Source organism: Pongo abelii, chromosome 1 (genome assembly GCF_028885655.2).
Source record: "Pongo abelii isolate AG06213 chromosome 1, NHGRI_mPonAbe1-v2.0_pri, whole genome shotgun sequence".
Taxonomy (NCBI): Eukaryota; Metazoa; Chordata; class Mammalia; order Primates; family Hominidae; genus Pongo; species Pongo abelii.
The window spans coordinates 119,330,931-119,354,320 of NC_071985.2; the positions used below are offsets into that span (position 1 = coordinate 119,330,931).

At 39.5% G+C, this 23,390-nt stretch overlaps 1 protein-coding gene and 1 long non-coding RNA gene across 5 annotated transcripts in view; both read right to left on the reverse strand.

Moving 5' to 3' along the window:
• The window catches only part of MAGI3 (membrane associated guanylate kinase, WW and PDZ domain containing 3), a 286,949-nt gene extending 270,954 nt beyond the window's left edge, over positions 1-15,995 (reverse strand). For all 4 annotated transcript variants that reach the window (XM_054554014.2, XM_024231941.3, XM_024231944.3 and 1 more), the window contains exon 1: positions 15,643-15,995. In XM_054554014.2, the coding sequence (XP_054409989.1) occupies positions 15,643-15,958 (316 nt within the window). In that variant the 5' untranslated portion in view covers positions 15,959-15,995. The remainder of the gene's footprint in view (positions 1-15,642) is intronic.
• On the reverse strand, positions 493-15,636 carry LOC134760466 (uncharacterized). Its single transcript, XR_010137947.1, has 2 exons — positions 5,072-15,636; positions 493-3,314 (listed from the first exon to the last, which is right to left on the reverse strand). It is a non-coding gene; the product is annotated as an uncharacterized LOC134760466 (long non-coding RNA).
• Positions 15,996-23,390: the final 7,395 nt, after the last annotated feature.

A 23,390-nucleotide genomic window follows, 5' to 3' on the forward strand; every position in this document is an offset into this window, starting at 1 on the left:
GTTTTACAATTCTCTCTGAGTAAAAAATTTTCAGAGGGCAGATGCCTTCCTCCCAGTCATTCAACTCACAATGGACATGTCCCCCCCCTCAGGGATGCTTTCCTTGGCCACCCAATCTAAATAAACTTCACATTAAAAGTGGTAAGGAAATTCTCATCTGCACTGTAACACATTTTTTCTACCTATCTCCTATAATCAGAGGAAATTTTTTTTTTATTTACTTGTTTTTAGAGACAGGGTCTCACTATGTTGCTCAGGTTGGTCTTGAACTCAGGCAGTTCACCTGGTCTCAAATCTCGTGAGTAGCTGGGACTATAGGCCTGTGCCACCACACTCAGCCTTTAATACTTTAATATTGGATTAACATGCCTCAATTAGATAATTTTTTATACTTTAATAAGAAATCCCAAGAGATTATTTGCTTTTCAAAAATCTATTTTCTTTTTTTTTTCATTTATCATCTTATGAAAGAAGAGAAAAATCCAATTTGAACCAGTATTTTTTTCCTTTTTTTTTTTTTCTTAGAGATAGGGTCTTGCTCTGTCACCCAGGCTGGAGTACAGTAGCACGATCATAATTTACTGCAGCCTCCAACTCCTGGGCTCATGTGATCCTCTTATCTTAGCCTCCTGAGTAGCTGGAACTACAGGCACGTGCCAGCACACCCGGCTAATTTTTTTTTTTTTTTTTTCTGTAGAGAAAAGGTCTCACTATGTTGCCCAGGCTGGTCTCAAACTCCTGGGCTCAAGCAATCCTCCCACCTCAGTCTCCCAAAGTGCTGGGATTTACAGATGTGAGCCATCATGTCCGGCCCACTATTTTTTTTAAGATGATTTTTTTAAAGATGGGGTTTGGTTTACTAAATGCAATCCAGTTCAAATCTCTAAAACAAGGGCACCAAATTAAAAGTAAAATACTATCTATCTTGAGGCCAGGCTTCTGGAATATTTTTAAATCTAGAAACAGAAAAAAACATATATACCGATGTTCTGGGGGTAAAGAGCAGCTCCTGAATATGTAAGCAAAACCAAACACAACAGAAAAGAGAATACCACTCTGGGTTTATACCTAACCCCTCAGACTGAACAACTCACAATGGAGAAGTTAAGAGCACTGCAATTGGCTGACAGGATCTATACAAGGTCAGTTTTTTCTTTGCAAAGCAGAAAAGCATGGGAGAAGCAATCAGAGTACAGAGAAAACAAAACTGCAGAGGGAGCAAATCAAAGGCAGCAGAGAAGTCGAGGTTGTGAGCCACAGACACAGACAGTCCAGATCTACAGTCTGCACCTTAGCAGTTACTAAAGGCATAGGCAGGAGCTACAATAGTAAAGAGACAGATATCACCAATGCCCCAGTATTGTACAAGCAACTACAATAGTCTCCACAATGTTTATACTTGAAAAATACTACTGAATTTTTAAAAATGTATTTATTTATAAGTGGCATTCCTCAAGACAGCTTTCAGTCTTTTTTTTTTTTTTTTTTTTTTTTTTGAGACAGTTTCACTCTGTTGCCCAGGCAGTATGCAGGTGCAAGCATGGCTCACTGCAGGCTTGACCTCCCTGGGCTCAAGTGATCCTCCCACTTTAGCCTCCCAAGTAGCTGGGAATACAGGCACACACCACCATGCCCAGTTACCTTTTATTGTATTTTTTTGTAGAGATGGGGTTCTGCCATGTAGCCCAGGCTGGTCTTGAACTCCTGAGCTCAAGCAATCCACCTGCCTTGGCCTCCCAAAGTGATTTCAGGCATGAGCCACCACATCTGGCCTTTCAATCTTATTCTAGTGTAAAATGTGTTGGGAGAGGGAACTTGGACTAAATACTTCCAAGTTACAAATACCCTGCTCTGGAAATTCTCATATATCACACTTCTCCCTGCCTTCTTTAGCTTATTTATCTACATCAGAAAATCTGAACTCAAACATTTAACATACTGCCTCTTTTTCATGAGAAGATGGCACATAAGCATAAATAAACAAAATTAAAAGTAAATAAAATTCCAGGGTATTCTATTAAAGCTGGCAACACACAAAAATTCGTAATTTCATATAATTCCAAGAGCAAGAAATAAAATAGGGCTGAATCTCATGAAAACTAGGCTTGTAGGATGATTCTAGAATGATTCTAGACCTTGGGGTGAAGAGTTTTGTGGCCCTTCCCTCCAGTGCTCTGCTATTAACACCACTCAGTTCTACATCATGCATTAGGTTTTTCTCATCGTTTCTCTCATAGTTTCTTCTCCCATAATTTTAGTTTGTACATGGTTTCTCATGGCCTCTCCCACTTTGATTCTCCCTCCCTGCCCCCACAATCAGTGTGATATGCTCAGGAAATGCCAACAACTACCACCATAGTCAACTGTGATAACAGTGAAAAGGGAGCTGGGAAGATATGTACAGTAGCAAACCACTATACAGTGTTTCTACCATACAGATATAGTAGATATAAAGAAATTCAAAAGCATAGATAATTGTAAAATGTGGGCAAATAATTAGGAAATAATTTGTTTTGAGTATTTATTATCTTTGTTTTTATTAAATTATTATGCAACTTAATTCTTAAAAAAGGCTGTTTGGCAACTCACAAAATTCTTGAAAATTTAACAATTGGTCTTGCAAAAGAATACAGCCAACTCACTTCAAAACCTCTCAGCTGAAGCTCCCACCCTTAATTGGAAATTCTTTCCTTTTTGTCTTGGTTCAAAAGATAATAAGCCCCACTCATCTTTTTAAGCTACAGAAATCACAGGTTGCTGACCAGCCAATAAATTGGTTGCTTTGGGTGAGGTGCTCTCCCTGCCTGTGGCTTGCAGGGGAGGTTGACATCAAATGATATCAAACATAGATGTCTCAGCAGCAGTTATGGGAGGTGAGAGAGATACAAGCTAACCTAGGACAAAAAGTTACTACAGATGTTAAAATCCCTTGGCCCTATGATCATTCCAACTACAGGCCATTATGAAAAGAGAGCTCACAGAAATGACAATAAGTCATCAAGAATGGGCTAAATTGTAATTAAAATACTATGTTTAAAAAGATGAGTGCCTGGGAAAGGATCAGCTATCACTCAGCGACCTCCTCCTTGTAGTATGCCTTCCTGAAATGCAGAAGTTGGAAAACTAAAAACCGTATTTTCCAGACTCCTTTATAGCTAGTATTCTGGATGCAAATCTGATTCCACAATTAAGATGCAGGACACAAGATATGGAAGGCAGAAGTAAAGCAGAGCCCCATTGGCCTGTAGCTTTCAGCGGCTTTCAGCTTGTACACAAGGTCATGAACATGTCAGTATCCAGTCTCCAGCTTTGAACTAAAACAAAAAAGAGAGAATTTTCAATTAAGGAGTAGAAGCATCAGCTAGGAGGTTTTACAGTGATGCAATGGAGTTGGCTGTACTCTCTTGCAAGGCCAATTATTAAATTTTTATGAATTTCACAAATCAGTTGTCAAACACAGCCACTATTAACAATTTAGTTGCATAAAATTACAATTAAATTATATTAAAAACAGAATTAATCATTTTCTAATTATTTTATAGACAATGGCAGATGCAGCAGGGACCAGATTCATCATAACAGCATCTAGTCACCAGTTCACCGGCATCAAGGAGAAGCTGTCACAGCAATGGCCAGATCCTACATTCCAGACTTCCAGCAGTTACAATGTTAACAGCAGTGGCTGTCGTGATCACCTGGATCACAGCTACAGTAGCATTTTCTTGCCACTGTTTCAGTAACAACCTCCTGATTGGCACTTTCCAGACTCAAGCAGAGGTGGCAGCTCCCACTGTGGACTGTTTCAAGGTGTCCTAGAAATCATTCTCAGAGGCTCAGCCTAGAGCCCAGCCCTCCAGCCCTTTCAAAAGATTCCCTAAGCAACTAATTCCCTGCATTATATCCCTTTCTGTTTCCTGCACTGAACCCTGACTGATATTGCAAAGGAGTATGTGGTAAATGGATTGCAGAAAGATTTTTTCATGTCCACACTCATGCTGTTCTTCCACAGACCTACAAAGAGCCCAAGTGAGACTCCACCGTTCCTATTAGTCTACCTAACAAACATAGTTTCCCCAGAACTGCCACCTCAATCCCCTTTCTTCAGTTTTGCCTCACAGGGAGTACCTTGTCCTCTGCTGTGGCCAGCTTTACGTGGCCTGAGACATCTTCCTGTCCCGCACCCAGCAAGAGCACAATCCCTCTTCTCAGTTATGCCGTCACTGCAGCTGAACAAGCTTGAGGACAGTGAGCCAAAGGTATCCTTGACAGTTCATCTCCCACAACCCTGAGTGTCCTCTTGCCCTAAAATTTATCTTCCCCAAATGCATGCCCTAGCCACTCAAGGAAAAAAAATAAAAGCACAGCTGACTCTAAATCAGACTTGTAGCATCAGCCCCACAGAGAGAGCAAGAAACAGTGTTAGCAGTCTACCATATAGCAGGAACTATTCAGAAACATTTTACTGAAAGCATTGTGAAGAATCTCCGATAGGAAAAATGATTTTTCAAAGCTAAAGCTAAAGCAACTAACCAAAATAAATACTTAACTATTCAGCTATTACACCAGCTAACAATTTTGACTGTGTAAATCTTAATCATAAGTTACCCCATTATAAAGGTTTAAAATGCCCTGAAAATCCATGGCATATAATGATTAAAATTCTTTCCTGTGCTGCAAGTTTGGGGATACCACTGCCTCTAACCACATTCATGCACACTGATGGCCTAACAAACTGAGTCTAGCACATTACACTTAGTTCCAAGAGAATGCAGATTTCATAAAGAAACAGAATATGTTTAACAGGTCCTTTTTTCGCCAATTTTCTACACAAATTCTTATGCCAGAAACTAGAACAATGAAAGCAACCAAACAATCTGAGTTCTAGTCTCTGCTCTACCATGCTTATGCTATGACTTCTGCCATTGCTAAGCCTCGAATTGTTTATCCATACACTAAGATTGGATTGCTGTGTTTCCTTCCACTCAAGTGACTGACTTTAGCCCAGAGAGAAAACATAACAGCGCAAACACTTAAAGAATAAGAGGCTCCAACAATCCACAACCTGCTTTACCTGCCTCTTCAAAGGATCCATCTTAGGTGTGCAATACTCGAAGCCTAGAAGGAGAAAGGTCTACTTAAATGCAATGAGTTATTCTTTTATCTAGCTTAGCTAAATTTTATTTAAGCAAAGTGTACTTTTGTGAGAAGGGTCTGCATACTTATAAAAGATCCCTAATTCTAAAATACATTCATTTCTACATTCACCAGAACATTTTCTAGGCTCTGTCTCAGTAAGTGTGCTAACACCTTCCTGGTGAGTGAATTACAGAGGAAGTAGAAAGGAAACACAAGAACAAAATATTATTTCTAATATACAATTTTCCCAAGTATATTTATCCTAAAATATGTATCTAATATATTTATCTGGGCTTTTACATATTATAGAGAATATTTTCAGCAATAAAAATATTCTGCTGAAAATATTCTCTTACAAATGTAGCAAGAATACTAACTTTCTGCTTGATTAGCAATTCTTGGAAACAACTACTTTATCATGCAGCTTAGCTGTACAGATTAGACTGCACTGCCACAAACTCTGTTTTGAAACAGAACCAAGCAGTGAAGCCTTTATTGTAAGTACTTGCCCAGTGTTTTACTGCATTTAACACCCACGCAAACAATTCAGAATTGTGGTTTTTCCTTTTACTAGAGAAAGGAAGACAGGTTTTTTGGATATAATGAACTAATATTCTATCCAGAAAGTAAAGAAAGACTCAAAGCTGTTTCAGTTCATAATTCTTCCTGCGAGTCTGTGTGAACTTCCACGTGTTAATCTCTCTCTTAAACTGAATTTTCTCATGTGTAAAGGAAGATGATAATATCTGACTCATAGAGAATAAAAATATATAAAGTTCTTTATAAGAAAACATGAATGCTAATATATACGTCCTTATAAACCAAATGAGACAGGTATAAAATGCCCTGACATGGAAATTGTTACTCTAAATGACAGCTAATATATTGTGATAAGTCCCCAATATTCCTATTAGAGTAAGGTTGTCTGAACTTAGGGTTGTCACCCAAGGGAGGCTGAAGTGTCATTTCAGTCATCAGCATTACATTGTGAGATTGCTCTAGTTAGCAAATCTAATTCTATTCAAAGGAAATTAAAATTTTCATTAGCATGTACATTCTAACTTAAACACTGAAATTAGTGAATAGAATTTTCAGCTAAAATTAATAATATTTTGACAAAGTGTTCTGCTGAAAGCTACCAAGTTGGATTGAGATACAATTCTGTGAACAGAGGTAATAAAGACTGTATCATTTTACTAGATTTCATGGCTTAACTAATCAATATATGGAATTAATATTGGAGAACTCTAATTATTACAGGCTTTTGAAGTAGAAGCAGTAATTTTCCAAATAAGGTCTAAAGTCATCCGAAGGGTGCCCAAACTAATCTAACAATACAAAGTACTTGCTATGATGATTCTTATTGGCAAATCACACCCAATTCCATGAATGTTCATTTTTATGTACAATTAAGTACATTCACCAATAATCTACCAACATTTAATATTCACTAAAGATCCAACTACCAGATGACACTTGGCAAAACTACAAAACTCCTACTGTGTATGGCATATATAAACTCAAAGTTATTACTAAAATTATTATTTTTATGGCACCAAAGCTGAAGACATTGATACAGTAATAGAATATAAAAATAGTATGAAATGTTATTTGGAGCACCCACCCCTCTCTTTCAACTGACTACCCCTGCTCTGAGTACCTCTGTTCTCCCAGTGGAGGCTATAAAAAACTTTAAAAAGGGGATAAGATTTTATCCTGCAATATCTGCCAAATAACATTTTTGGTAATTAAACAGGTACCACATTACACCATACTTAAGTAATGTTTCAAAACTCTTATATACCCATTTTATATAAGAGTCAGTGAAGTAGTTCCTTTCACATAATTTCCACGAAATCATGGTTAAAAAGTATTATTAGGGAGCCCTCAGAAATACTACAATAATGACGTTGTCTCAATTTGTGTTTAATAAGACCATTGTTTTAAAAGCAAAACACCTTGGAAAGTAATTTGTTTAGAATTTCATTTTCAAAATGGTAGAATAAAATTGTTTTAAAAACATAATTGTTTAACTAGGCTAACAATATTTTTCTCAATGTCAAAGATTGTTAATCTTCCAAAGTATTCCAACTCCCTAAAAATCAACAGCATTGATTTTAGAGAATCTTATTTGATTTTTTCAAAGAAAATTAAATAAAAATTACAAGAAATACTTTTAAACTGTGCACATTAAGGTATCGGTATTTCAATTTTTTAAAGAAATAACTTTTAAATAAAAGCAATTTTTTATTTAAAAAATTAAATATGATAATATTTGAGTAAAAGCAGTGCCTAGAAATCAAATCAGTTTTGGTTTACAGCCAATATCTGTTTTTCTAAAAATGATAGTTTTATGATAACTGTGTACTACTGCTGGCCTCAAAGTAAGAGAGATTAAATGTTTTAAAAGAGATCATTTCCTGTAGTATTGATTCCTCGGCATCCCACCCTTTCAGGAACTCCCCCTCCCTTATGTCTTGGGGTTCTGCTACAGTTATTAATCATATTATGCTATTTATACCCAGCTGCAAGGGTAGACATGTCCCCACGCCTGACCAATCATGGCACTTCATTGTCCTCTCTTCTCTCTACAATAATTGGTCCAAGAGATGGGCACAGGGCCAAAGTCCCTTCATGAGATTTGTTATTAGACTTCAAAAAGATGAGAAGCTTTAAGGACCCTGTATGACTTGGGGGTTAGAGCTACCTTCACTGCTACACTGACAGAGTCTAGCTGAGAAAAAATCCAACCCAGAAGAAAAGAGAACCAAATAACAATTCTAATGACCAACACTTGAGGACATGAAGTTAGCTGTTACTGATCTATGCCTGGATTTTAATGTATGTAAGTCAATGAATTTCTTCTTAGCCTACATTAATCTCAGTAGCGTTTCTGTCACTTGCTACAGAATTCTTACAAATACAGAAACTGATATGTAATTTAAGATTTTTTTCTTTCCTGCTGAGATCTAAGCTATATATCACAAGATACTTGCTGCAAACTAGATAACCATATCCAAAGAGTAATATATCTCTAGAACTACTCCATTAAAGTGAATTTTTAAAAGTTATTTTATTGGAGGAAAAAGCAAAGCCAATTTAGCTTAATTCTATTTAAGTTCAGAAAATGAAGCATTAATAAATACTTGTTTTTTTCCTACCTTGTAGGATATTTTCCTTTCATAAAACTACTTCTGTTAAATGCCATTATGTATAGTAAAATCCCATTTTTCATAGTCATGTGTAATTCCCAATCAGAACAACAATGAGACACAGGCTTGCCTCTCACAAACTCTCCTGAAGCCAGAAAATAATAATTATGTGTTTCAAATTCTGTGCAAAAAAACAGCAAAAGCAAAGAGGCTAAAATGCCAGAAAGTTTTAATTAAGTAGATCGGTTACCGTTCACATTGTATACCCAAGACAATAAAAAGGGAAGCCTCCAAATAGAAAAGATCTTAATTATTAATAAATTTGAAACAAAATTTTTTCCAATTACCACTGCATGATATTTTTTAAAACCAAACCCTAAACTCCAAATAAATTATGGCAAAAAAGTTTAACCCTTTATAACCCATACAGAGTCTCTAAAACAATATCTCTCAGTATGTGTTAATAAAACAAGTACCTAATCACCTATAAGGACAGCGTGTACTTTCTCAGGTATTTAGATATGTCATAAATGAAATTATGGTCCTCAAAATGTAATCTATGTTCCCCTGGCCATGTTGGGATGACCGAAATGGATGGGGGCTGCAGGTAAGTGGGTTGCTCCTGGGGACCACTGCAATGCAGCTGAGTGGCTGCATCAGGATAAATTGCTAGGGTTCAGGGAAGAATGGAGATATAATGATGCCACTCTTCTCACTGGAAGCCAATCGGCTGTGACTGTAACAAAAGGGAAGGTGGGATTAAGATGAAAATATATTTTTCAATTCCCTTTTTCCTAGGCTAGCAAATTGTGTTTTCCCATAAAACCGGCTAGACTTCCAAAACAACCCAAATAGGGCTATTAACCATAAAGAACAGAACTAATGGTACATTAAGGGTTAAATAAAAATATTCATAGTATTACATTATGAGTGGATGAGGCTGAAGGCAGAAATAGCATTAAGCACCTTAGAGCATTATTTCGAGGAGATAACACATTTAAAAAAAACTTACAGGAGACTATCCATAATGGAACTACCTACACATTTAAACAATTAATATGATCTTCCCTCTATTTTCCAATTATTCTATAAGGTGGATTTTGTGCCCTTGTACAAAATAATTTCCAGTAATTCTATAATGTGGATTTTATGCCCTTGCACACAAACACACACAAAATTATTGAGATGGACCAGACTGTAAACCTTTCTGTATGGAACGTTTTTGCCCTGTGTTTTTCTCCTCCTCTGCTTCTTACCTACTACTGGAAAGATCCTAATTCCACTCAACCAAAACCTGTCATCTTTCAAAACCAAAACAAGTTCAAAATTATTCACAATTCATTCCTCAACCACTCAAGTCAGAAAACAAGGGCAGATGGCGTGGATCCTACCAAGATATTAAAAAGAAAAAAAGAAAAGAAATCATTCTTTCACTTCATGTACACATTTAACTTCCATAAATTCACTATACATACCTAGATGAGGATAATTTCTTAGAATTGAAAGTTTTTTTGTAAAATATATCTTTTTAATGCGAGCAAATTACTTCATCTGGTATTCGACCAAAAAACTGCAATTAGTTCCAACATGGGTGGAAAAGTGGCATGTAGGACTCATCCTACAAACAGTACAATATAGTATTTTATGCACAATTTAACGGCTTTTTGAAAAGACAGTTTTGCTTATATTTGATTTCCCTCCTTTTGTAATGCCTTGAGAACCCAAATCCTTTCTAAAATGCAGCTCCACAACTTTTTCGAATAGCACACTATGCAGCCAATTAGTCTCATTTTCACCAAAATTCATACTAAGACCTACCTAAAGAGTTTTAAACACCGGCAGAAAAGTGAAAAAGGCAAAACCCTTACTACAGGTATTCCTTACCAATGAGTCATTAAGCTCCTACTAAATTGCCAGCTTCTTGAAGACACACAATATTTCTGACTCATGTTTATATCGCCAGTGCTAGCTCCATGCTGGCACTTGGTGGGTGCACCACTAAGTGTTTGCTGAGGGAATGAATGCGTGCCAGTAATAGGACTTCTTATTTTTTCTGTATTAAATAAAATATGCATCTTTTCTTGGAAAACATTCTGAATAATAGTTGTTCTTCAAAAACAAAATATTAGCAAGATATTTTGTTAGCAAAATTAGCTAGAAGAGCAATGAATGGATTTGCCTCTTTCCCTACAAACATGTCTCACAACACCAGCTTCTAAGTTTCTGAAACTCTTACTTTAGACAATAGTTTTAAATTCAGGGCATTCACTCTGTCTACCAAAATGTAGTATTTCAAGAAAATTATTGCTCAAAATTTCAGAAGACAAAAAATAATTTATTAAAGGCGAAACAGTTCTAGTCTTCAATACCAAAACACTTATCTTTTGTCAAATCACACACACACACACACACACACACACACACAACCCTGACATTCACAGATTTTGAAATTGGTAAATAATATTGAAGTAATCCATAAAAACAAGATTCTCTTTCAACATACTCCCAAAACACTAAGTCCCCCCAAAAATTACAAAGCACTTAGGGGTTACATAGTAAAGACTCTGTATGAAACTGTCACTTTAGAAGATTAGGCACTGACTTCATAAGTCAGACACTTGAATGAATTTAGAAGATTTGTTTTGCCGCCAGTTTACATAAATTAGCAGAAAAAAAATCACAAAAATTTGTCTCTCATAACAAAAGGTTTTATAAAGTATATCCCAGTATCTCACAGGAAAAATAATGTATACGTCCCAGGAATACATGAAAATCAGTTTTGGCAATAAACTGAATAAAATTTAAAATCATCTAAAAATCAAATGGCCAAGTGTTAAGTATTTGTTTGTACCAGTAAGATAGCAAGAAATTAAAGAATTATTAAAATGCCTCAACCTACGAAAATAAAGTTTTACAAACTAAATTATAAAAGTCTGGGGGTGAGGGCAGGATCAATAAAGTACCCAAAATGATATACTAGAAAATGATATACGAGAAAAGTTAACAAAAGTATGTGTGTGTGTGTATACATAGACATATATGCATATAACATATATATACACACATATATACATACATACATACTGAGATATTTGGATATAGTACTCTTAGAAAATGATGGAGAGAAAATATTTTTTAAGTAGAAAGATGTTAATGATATAATAAAAGTCATCAAATATCATGCAAGCAAATCAGCTTGCAATCGCTAAGGTGTAAGCCCATTACTCATATGAATTGAAGGTGTCAATGAACAGAATCCAAAACCTGAACCCCTGAGTTATTAAGAGCTTTACGGAAAAAAGAAAAAAAAAACTACCAAAATTTGAAATTGTAGGAAATTTTCAACTTCAAGGTTTATCAAAATGTAATGCTACTTTCCCTAGCAAAGGGGCTTGGCTTGCTTCTTTTTCTATTGTTTCTAAAATAATCTGTAGGTCTCTAGATTTCCTTGTTTTAAAAAAGTTATGAAGAAATGTATTGTAAACCTGGGAGGCTAACAATTAACTCTAAATTCTCTTACCTTTCCCGTCCTCATATATTACAACCACCTAAACAAAACTCATCAAAAATCCCAAATTACCCACTAAAAAAAAAAGAAAAAAAAAAAAAAGCTAACAAAAAGATTCAAGAGATAAGAAAGGCACAGCATTATTTTTATTTGAATAACATAAATATTTCTTATTTTAAAGCATCCAGTAATGTTTCTTCACCAACAGGAAGTGTATTTCTAGGAATTAGCCCATTTTAACAAAATTCCCTTACAAATTGGATGTCCCAAAGAGTCAGCAGTGAAGACTTTTACCTACCTTTAACATTACCCAGGAACCGTTTCAACTTGGTTTTTATTTAAACAAACTATAACATTGTTTCCTATGATTTCTATCCCTGGATACACTACTTGCTTAGGGTAGTTGAATGTAATGTGTGTATATGGCAGTAGACAATGATTTCATGTATTTATTGTACCGATACTTAATCTCTGGAATAAAATACACATAATTTACTTAAACTTACTGAAAGCAAACTGCTGAAATATGAGCTTAAAGGTGTATGAAGAAGCATAAAACTCTGCACAGTTAGAGTCCGGGGAATTTTAGAACAAAATTCACTACTTGTATATTAATCAGAATAGAAATGGTTTAAGAATATATACTCTGTAGTAAAATCAAAGAAACTAAACCTAGTCATAGTACTATATCATGAAACAATTTCACCGGAGGTCCAAAGTTCAACTTTACTACTGGGAAAAGACAAAGTTCAAACTCAAATGACAACTTTTCTCTTTGCAGAAAAATAAACAACAGGGTCATAATTAAGAAACAGGTAACTAATTGAGCCAAGCAATAGGTGAAACCAAAGATTCTTCTATAAGCGGGCAAAGTACTGACTACTAAGTACAACACTAATACTAAAACAATAAGAAATTACCTAATTGATTCAGGAAAAGCTTCAGATTAGAAACCGTATTTTAAAGAGTAACTTTCAATTCTCTATTAAAGATTATAACAACAAAAAAAGGGGAAAAAAATCAAAGCTAAAGACAGTAGCTGCCAGAAAGATGTTAAGTCACCTGGCTGATGGTACTGGCTTTGGGAGGGCGACCCTTAGCACCTAAGTGAAAAGAAGGCTAGGAAGAATCAGTGCTACAAAAGCCATGTCCTACAACCCAGCTCATCCTTCTGCCACGGACTTTGTCAGAAGACAATATGAGAATATTTCCGATTAGTATTACATCTTACAAAAATGGTTAAATTCTACTCTTTCACTGTGCTAGTCTCTAAATGTCATGTTATGAATATGGTTTAATAAAAAGCAACTAGTCAAGACGAGAGTGCTAATACACTTTACAATACCTTATTAAATTGAAAAATCAATTTCTGTCACAAAGTTTAGATAAAAGCAAAAAATAAAACAATGTTTCTGGCAAGTTTCTTTTTAAATTCCCTTACTCTATTTTCATCCTTTCCAAAATGAATCACAATAAAGAATCTTTGTCTCTTCTGAAAATAATATTTGTTTTTAATCAAACTCAAAGTTCTACAGATAACCTCTTCAAATTCTTAATTTCTAGTAAAGTCTTGTGTTTAACCTGCAAAAATCTTGCTATTTTATAACAAATGTTGCTTTCAAGCAAAGCCATTTAAGAAAGCCATTTAATATAATACCTAACATGAGGCTATTAAGAAGCTAAGAATACTATTTTTAAAAGAGATTAAAAATTTTAAATTACAACCTGCTTAGAAACAATATTAATCTCAAATAACACAGACATAATGGTATCTTGAGAAATTACTGACACAAAGTGTCTCTTCAAAAAATAAGTGTAGTATTCAGAACTTTATTACTAATGACTACAAAATGTTCTGTGGCCATTAATATGTTATTCCCTTTATTTCGGCTAAATCTTTAAAATAGAACAGTGTCTGTGGCTGTCAAGAGGGCAAAACTGTATTACTCTAATAATGTCAACTACATATGGGGGCATAGGATGTTTATTCAACACAGTTAATATTACTAATGCTCTAAATCTTGAACTATTGTTAAATATAATATAGAGGTGGAGAAAAATGTATAACAGGTAGATTAGACTAATGTTATGAAATAGCCATCTCTTCAGTCTTCTAAAAAAAATCACAATAATTTAGAATACACCAACTTCCATGTCAATATATCAACTTTAAAATTTCTAAAAATAAGTTATATTCTCATCTATGCCCTAATGAATCAAAACAAAACACAAAGCAATGATGCAGATGTTCTCACTATTCACTAACTCATGGGATTTGAACTAAGATTTGGCACCTAGACTAGTAAATGCTGTCTATATAGCCTTTTGCATATTACAGACAGTGCCTGACTAGCTGAATTACAGCCCCAAAAGTCTTTCCTCTGCCTTTCACACGTGGCTGTAAAAGTTAGAGTTAAGAAAAAATTTTACAAATTCTCAAAACTATACAGAAAAAGCTGTTTAAAGTCTGCCAAAGTTTTAAAAAATTAACAACGATAAAAAGAAAACCTCACCACATAAACCCATACACTTAAAATGAATACGATGGAATAGGCTATAGAAAGAAAATCTTAATTATGACCTTAGGAGCATGTGAGTCTGTGTGTATACATATCCACAATACACAGACATATGTAAACTGCACCACAAACCGTCAAGCCCCATTAAGCTCAAGGACTATTAAAGATATATTAATATTTCCAAAGCGAGCTGCTGAGAAAGAAATGAGAAGGAGATAACATATTAAATTTTTATCCAGAATTTTCTAGCATTTTGCCATCAAGGGATGGACTGCTACCTAGCCCAGGTAACAATTAACCAGCCCTTTATATTTTGATGCACCGTATACTCAGTAGAGCACATTCAGGAAAAACAGTTTGGTTTCTAATAATGTTACAATCACAATTCTCTCTCCCACAAACATCTAAGACGACAGAACCACATTCTATCTATGCTGAAACAAAACCAACAATGCTGTCTATAACAAATTCATAAGAACTACTACATACTATCAGATCTCACTGTATGCTGTCTCTGATCAATGCTTTGAAACTGACGAGTATGTCATAAACATAACGTGCTTTGCAGCAAATTTTACTAGCATAAAAGATACCAGGGCAACAGAGGTTCCTTTAACCTACCACTTCAACAAAATTCTGTAAAATCAAAAGCGTTACAGAAGCTTTCACTCGGCTAGGCACCTAGGTCTTCCTTCAAAATCCAGACTCTATTCAACAGCGCCCTGCAAGAACACACCAGTCTGCCACATATCACATATTGTACCCTCATCGGTACTCAGACACCTGAACCACCTGGACTGACAGAGTTAGGCTGTCAGCTCTGAGATGTCTGCTAGAGTGCAAGAAACACTGAAGCAGCTAAGCCCTTCCAGGTACACTAGGTGGTAACCTTGGCACCAAGTGCCTCTATAGTAAAGTCCCTTTTTCCCTATTAGAAGATGCGTAAGATCGTTCCAAAGAAAATGCTACAATCCTAAGGGCCTTTTTGCACAACAGAGAGCGGAAAAGGCTGGCTTTCTCTAGTCAGAAACTCTCGTCTGCGGGGGGAGATGGAGCTACAAATTTAGGAAACCCAGCTTCTAGTCGCAATTCTGTGACAGCTAGCACAGCTAGCAGAGCAACCGCGCCAAGCCAGAGCTCAGTTTTCCCATCGGCAAAATGGGACTCACCAACGCCACCCCTCCCCCTCGTCAAGGAGTCAGGCACACCCTAGAGGTCTAAGATTACCCGGGACAATACGCGGTGGGGAGGTGCCGCCGCTCCCAGGACGCCCACCCTGGAGCCCCTCTCCTCAACACCCCGAGACAGATACGCAGGGCCGGCGTACCTGGTTTCACAGTCTTGAGACGGATGGGCTCGCGGAAGTGGCGGATGACAGCCAGGGTGTCCCGGTTGGTGAGCCCGCTGACAGGCGTCCCGTTTACCTCCAGAAGCACATCGCCTGGGCTGGGCGCCTTGCCCGAGACGACGCAGCAGGTGCCCCCGCCGGGCTCCTCGCGGAGCCGCCCCAGGTAGGGGAACTCGCCACGCTCCGCGCCACCGCGGATCTCCGCGCCGAAGTCGCCCGGGGGCCCGGCCCAGGACACGGCGCACTCCTGCACCTTGCTGAGCCAGTGCTTCTTCTTCTTCAGCGTCTTCGACATCCCGAACCCCGCTGCACCATGGGGGAGACCCCGCGCGGGCGGCCGGGGCGCCGCTCCGGCCGCGTCTCAGCCCGGGGGCCCTGGGCGGCCCGCGCAGCCCGGTAAGGGGGGCCTCAACGCTCCGGCCCCCACCCGGTGACCACAGCCCGCTGGGGGCCCGGCCGCTCCCAGACCGGAGACGCCCCTTGGACGCCCCTCCTGGCTGCGCTCCCCGGGGCTGACCGGACTCCGCGAGGGCCACCGCGGGTTAGGCTGAAGAAAGGAAAAGGGAATTGTCCCCAGGAGGTTCCAGAAGGGGCTTCGGGCGGGGTCACTGCCGCCGGCTGGTCCCTGGGCTCAGCGCCCGAGCGGCGGGAAAGGCTGAGGCGGGGGGGGGGGGGGGGGGGCGGTGAGGTGAAGGGGGAAGAGCCGAGAACGGGAAAAATCCGTCGGGGGCGCGCAGAAGCGCGCGTAGACCCGTCGCGGGATCGATCGTGGCCGCTGCGGAGCTGTAGCGCGGAGACCAACGCCTGCCCAAGCTGCCAGGAAACTGCCGCTTTCAAACCAACCGCAACCTCCTCCTCCTCCCTTTTCCCTTCCCCCCGCCCTCGCCCATCCCTCATCCAGAGCCCCGCCCCCTCCCGCCGCGCGGCGCCCGGCGCGCTGCCGTCACAGGCTGGGCGCTTGGGAACGAGCCCCGGCACCGGACTCTCGCGCCAGGGATTGGCCCCCGGCGGGCAGGAGGCGGACCGCCAACGAGAATGAGGACCACTGGTTGGTCGATGCGAGTGGAGGAGGCGGGCACTAGAATGACTGAAGTTTAGAGAGGGTGGAAAAAAGAAGTTTGGAGAGTGAGGGAGGGCGCAGAGGAGGGGCACGAGAGTGGAACGGGCTGTAGGTCGCAGGACTGGGAGAGGCCCTCTGCGCGGCGGCTGGAGCCGAGGAAAACTCGAATCCGAGAGGGACCGAGCTCCCCGAAGTGGGGGCGTGGCCGGCGAGTTAGGCGGAGACGCGGGCGGAGCTCAGCTCTGAACCTGTGCGGGGCACAGAGAGGGGCCGGTGTGCTTAGATTGGAAGACAACGTGTGGAGTCCTGAGCCGGCCGAGGTTCCGGGGCCTTTAGGGTGGCCTGTTACAGCCGATAGTTTGTATTGAGTGGATATTGCTTGTTCATTCGTTCATTCAACAAATGTTACTGAACGCCCATTGAGGCAGGGCTTCGGAGTCCGGTTGATGAAAGATATTATAAAATAGAGTCCGGCACTGCTGTGTGACCTAAGACAAATTAGACAACCTCTCTGAGCCGCAGCGTCCTCAATGAAAAGTGAAGATTACAGAAGATGTACAAAATAACTGCATAGTGCCTGACAGTGGGTGGATGCCTCTTAAAGTTTGGTAGCTGCTGCTGCTGCTGATGATGATGATGACGATGACGATTTTGTGTTAGATATTGTGCTAGGTACTGGGATTCAAAGGTGGAGAAAACATAAGCCCCGGTATTGAGGAGGTTACAGTCTAGTGGGAGAGACTGAGAAGTAAGCAGACTGCCTGAGGTGAGGGAGTGGGGTGGAGGTAGAAGGTGGATTATTAAGAACTAGCCTGGTAGCCAGCAGACCTGGTTGGAGTCCTGACATGCTACTTACTTGCTGTTTGACCTTGGCCAAATCTCAGTTAAAGGAGGTGAAGAGAGAACGAACATTAAATAAAAGATATCGTAGATCCCTTCCAGCTCTAATTTTTCAGAAATTTCACTTGAGCTTTCTCTCTTCCCCGGCTTGACTTACACTCTTCCCTGTCTTTGGAATGCCCTTCATCTCATCTCTTTTAAAACTCCTATCCTTCCTCATCCCAAATGCCAGCTCTTCCAAGTAGCTTTCTCTGATTTCTTGCCCTCAAGTGGAAAGTGTTTTCTCTGAGCTATGATCTTTGTTTCACTTTTGCAGCATGACATTTATTTGTGTAGTCTCCTGTCTCCCTTTAATAGTAGGTGAAAGCCCTTATTTAACTCCACACCTCAGATAGACTGGACCAAGCTTCAATAGCTGCAGTGATTTCGTTGACACCATTGTATCAGTCAGGGTCCTGGCAGGAAACAAATGGCATTTTGCAAAGATGTGGGCAGGGTGTGGGAAACCACAAGAGAAGCTGGAATCCTGAGGCTACAGCTCCTAGATCTGTCCAATCAGGGGAAAGAACAGTTACCGAAAAATCCAGACACAGAGGGCCACCTGACAGGATTCTGTGACCTTCAGTCAACGGATGCAGTCAGCCTAAGTAAACACACAGCAAAGGACCTGGGGTATTTATATCTAACTCACCACCCTCCTCCAGTCTCCTGCTGGTGCATGTCAATGGCCAAGTCCAACCAGAAGCCAGAGGGCAAGGGAGGCTTTTGATATAGTTCATATCAGTCAGTTTCAGAAAAGGAAACAGTGCATCTGAGGGGAAAATATTCAGCACAGACACCATGTGGGTGGCTCAGATTTACCCATATCTGAGACAAATCTTGGAGTATTTTTTTTCTAAACTACTACCTATACTAATGGATTCCTGGATAAAATCTTCATAACCTACACATCATCTGTTTTTGCAGGAATTCTGGGAAAACATCTTTCTCTGTCTAGATGGCATCTGTTAGAATGCCTTTGGCCTTAAGGAACAGAATATTTGGCAGTAGCTTAAAGCATGAGGTCATTTACTATATCTTTAATATAAATTTCAAGTGCAAATAGTTTCAGGGTTAGTTGAGCAGCACAATCATGTCATCAAGGACCCAAACCCTTTTTTTGTGTTTGCGCTCTGCCATCATATGCATGTGAGCTTTTGTCTCCAGGTTTGTCACCTCTTAATTGCAATGTGGCTGCCATAGCTCCAGACATCACATCCACAGAGGTCACTGCACAGAGCAGGAATGGAAGAAAAGGAAGTGCTGTCCCCCATTTTTATGAAGGAGAAAAATATTTTCCAGACTTTAGAATCTTCCTTATTGTCCAGAAAATGGTCACATGCCACATCAGACCAATCACTGGCAAAAAGAGATAGGATTTGCCACAGTTCATTAAATTGATCACAAGTCACCCCTAAACAAAATGAGTGTTCTGATTGACAGCAGAAAAGGGGAAATAGTTGCTAAGTAGGCATACAACAGTGTTTGCCACATGCCTCAACCATGAATAAGTTATATTCATTCTTGGGCAGAAAACTGCAGTGGTTCAGAGCTTGAGCAAATCAGACTGCAAATCCTAGCTTTTCTACTTACTGCAAATCCCAGCTTTTCTATTTACTAGCTCTGTGATCTTGAGCAAGCAATTTAATCTTGCCTATCCTCAATTTCCTCATCCACAAAATGGGTTTGATGACAGTGTTTACCTGAGTTGTTGTGAGAACTGTACGAAGCTATTTGAGTCAAGTAATTTGAGTCAAGCTATTTGATAACATAGGGTGCAGCATAGAGCAAACAGTAAATTTTTATTTTAGTTTGTGCTAAATTGTACTATCTTTGACAAAGCTAAAAACATTGTATTAAACTCACCCATCTTAGTAAGCTTTGGTTCACTTTTTTAAATATTCTAGAAATAACTTACCCATGCTATTGAATTAATTCTGGTAGGATATTATTTTGGTAATTATTACATAAAGGGGTCATATTATAAGTTTCTATCTCTAAAATGACACCTAATTAAATAATCATATTGTATTCATGTTTATCACAACTTTCCAAAAATAATGGTTGGTTTAATAGTTGTGATTTCCATTGGGGAATATTAATAAACCAAACAACATGTAACAAAAATAATAAAAATAAATGAGGCAATTGAATTTGGTGATCTCCAAGGTTTCTTTGGGCTATCTCTATCTAATCTATCTAATCTATAGAGCTAGAGATAGCTATGTGTGTTAGGCCATTTTTGTGTCATTATAAAGAAATACCTGAGGCTGGGTAATTTATAAAGAAAAGAGCTTTAGTTGACTCACAGTTCTGCAGGCTGTACAAGCATAGCGCTGGTATCTGCTTGGCTTCCTGGTGAGGCCTCAGGATTCAGTCATGGTGAAAGGCGCAGCAGCGGCAGGCACGTCACATGGTGAAAGTGGGAACAAGAGAGGGTGGAGGTGCCACACACTTTTAAACAACCAGGTCAGGTGTGAACTCACTCATCGCCAAGAAGACGGCACTAAGCCATTCACGAGGGATCTGTCCTGGATCCAAACACCTCCCACCAGGCCCCACCTCCGACACTGGGGATCACATTTCAACATGAGATTTGGAGGGGACAAATATCCAAAACATATCAATATGTTTCACTATGGAAACTTTACAAGTTCAGTCCCAAGATGGCTGCAGAGGCTCCAAGTATCACATCCACACACAATAATGGCTAAAGACTGAAAGGAGGGAAAAGGATATTTCCTATCCTTATTTCCTTTTTGTAGATCAAGGAAGCCTTTCCCCAAAAGGCCTCCAGCAAGACTTCTCCTCTAGCTTCCTGGCCACAGTTTCCCAAATTTCCTTTACTAAATGAATCTTTGCCAAGGGTAATGAAATATCCTATTACTTATCCAGTGTCACCTCTGGTACTCTGAAGGGGGCCCTGCCTCTTTGGCTGCACAATATAGGGACAAACCTTGGCGGGGAGGGGTCTCTTAGTAAATGCAGGGAGGGGAGATTAGCTTTTGGGTAAGCAACTCACAGTGTCTGCCACGTGTACACTGCATTGATTTGCTTCTAACAATTTTTTTTAAGCAAGGTGGAAAGTTTGTTTTGTTTCGTAATATCGTGCCTAATGTTTCTAATGACAGTTAAGTAAACCCACTCCTGACCATGCGCGGAGGCTTAGGCCTGTAATCCCAGCACTTTGGGAGGCCAAGGCAGGCGGATCTCTTGAGGTCAGGAATTCAAGACAAGCCTGGCCAATATGGTGAAACCCTGTCTCTATTAAAAATACAAAAATTAGTCCGGCATGGTGGCAGGCACCTGTAATCCCAGCTACTCAGGAAGCTAAGGTGGGAGAATCGCTTGAACCAGGGAAGCAGAGGTTGCAGTGAGCCAAGATTGCACCATTGCACTCCAGCCTGGGCTTTGCAGTGAGGCTCTATCTCAAAAAACCCACTCTTTTAAGTAGAGAACTTCAGAGTGGAAGTATAAATTTCCCATTTTTGGAAGTGACCCATACTTAATTACTTCTTTGTACAATCAGGGATGCCTCATATGGTGGTGTAATTCAGAGTCTATGTGAGTAGTGCCCTGGAGTTGTTCATGGCTCTGTGCCAAAGCAAGACAAATGGAGGGGGAAATGTTAGATTTCGTTTATATTTATATTCTCACTAGTTTCATGGAAACTTGAATTTCTAGTAACAATAAATCAAACCATCATTATGTAAATGAAATCATTCTCAACTATTGAGGTGGCTGAGGGTGGGGAAAAGGTGGAGTGGACAGATAGAACAAATATGCGCCTTTTATACAGAATATAAGAAAACGTGTCCTGTTTTTTTCCCACAGATAATTATAATAAAATCATCTTGAGTTGTTAAAATTCTGATCCACAAAATCTTTCACTGGCTTGGAAAATATTTATATTTACACATATAATGGAAATAATATATGTAATATAGTCCAATATTAAGAACTTAGCCAAATTCAGTATTAATGTTCTATTGTACTTTATATTTTGTTAGTGTTTTTATTTGCCTAGGTTATGGGCCAGTTTGCATGCCAATGCTAAAGTATGCTCAATTACAAAAGCAATAACATGGAAATTTTTATTTAAGTTAAATAAACTAATTCATTGTTTAAAATCAGTATTACTGTGTTTCACACATAAACATGCATTTTTACCCATAGGTGCACTTACCTGCAAATGACCAAATGAATCCAGCCCAAATTCAGAGAACAACAGGAACATTAAAAATCAGTTTCGGCCAGGCACGGTGGCTCACGCCTGTAATCCCAGCACTTTGGGAGGCTGAGGTGGGCTGATCACCTTAGGTCAGGAGTTCAAGACCAGCCTGACTAACATGGGGAAACCCTGTCTCTACTAAAAATACAAAAATTAGCCAGACATAGTGGCAGGCACCTGTAATCCCAGCTACTCAGGAGGCTGAGGCAGGAGAATCACTTGAACCCAGGAGGCGGAGGTTACAGTGAGCTGAAATCCTGCCATTGCACTCCAGCCTGGGCAACAGAGCAAGACTCCATCTAAAAAAAAAAAAATCAGTTTCAGTGCCAACATGTTTTGGAAAGGGGAGTTAGTTAAGCAGTTAGGTGTCAAGTTTGTCTAATAAAACAGGACAAAGAGAACATTGAAAGAAATAGAAAATGCCAAAATGCCCATGTTTCTAAAGGCCACCTTTTCCCCAAGGCTGGCCTGGATTTCCTATAGGTGGATGTCGTCTCTTCCTTCTCCAGTGTTATTTCTATCTATGTGTTTTATCTTTTCCAGTAGACCTCAAGATCCCTGAGGGCAAGATCTCTTTTTGGTTCATTTGTGTATCTCTCATTGAGCTGGGCGCTTTGTCTTTGGTATAGTTAGCACACATTCATTTACAGCAACGAACAGATTTACAAGGTCCTTCCTTTCATAGGGAAGAAGACAGTAAACCTGAAATGAGTAAATTATCAGGATAATTTCAGGTAGTTGACCGGGCATGATGGCTCATGCCAAGGGGGGTGGATCACTTGAACCCAGGAGTTTGAGACCAACCTAGGCAAGATGGCAAAACCCCGTCTCTACAAAAAATACAAAAATTAGCCAGGCGTGGTGGCCCATGCCTATGGTCCCAGCTACTCAGGAGGCTGAGGGGGGAGGATCACCTGAGCCATGGGAGGTCGAGGCTACAGTGAGGTGTGATCGGGCCGCTCCACTTCAGCCTGGGTGACAGAGTGAAACCCCATCTCAAAAAAAAAAAAAAAAGATAATTTCTGGTAGTAATAAATATAAATAAAATAGAATATGAAACAGAGTAAGTGTAAGTGATTGGGTGGTTAAAAGTAGACACAGGCTTCTTCAGATAGAGGACTCAGAGAGAGGGCTTCAGGGAAAGTAACGGTTGTGATGAGACCTGAATGACAAGGAAAAGTGAGCCATATGAAGATACAAGTCCAGCATGTTCCAGACCTACAGGAAGACCTTAGGTAGGCCTTTGTCTGAGTGAATGTAAGGAACAGAAAGAGTGCTGGAGTGGGGTTATGGAGGAGAGAAGGTAGGAAATGAAATCAGAGAGGTAGGCCAGATACATAAAGCTTTTAGGTCAAAGTAAGGAATTTGGAACTTATTCTGAGCACAGAAGTTTTAAAGAGAGGAATGACATAATCTGGTTTACATTTGAGGTCTGATTGCTATGATTCTGATTGCTGTGTTGAACAGGATGGGTGGGGGTGACAGTGGAAACAGAGAAGGCAGATAGAAACCCAGAATGAGAACCAACTGAGAGATGACAGTAGCTTGGACCAGAGT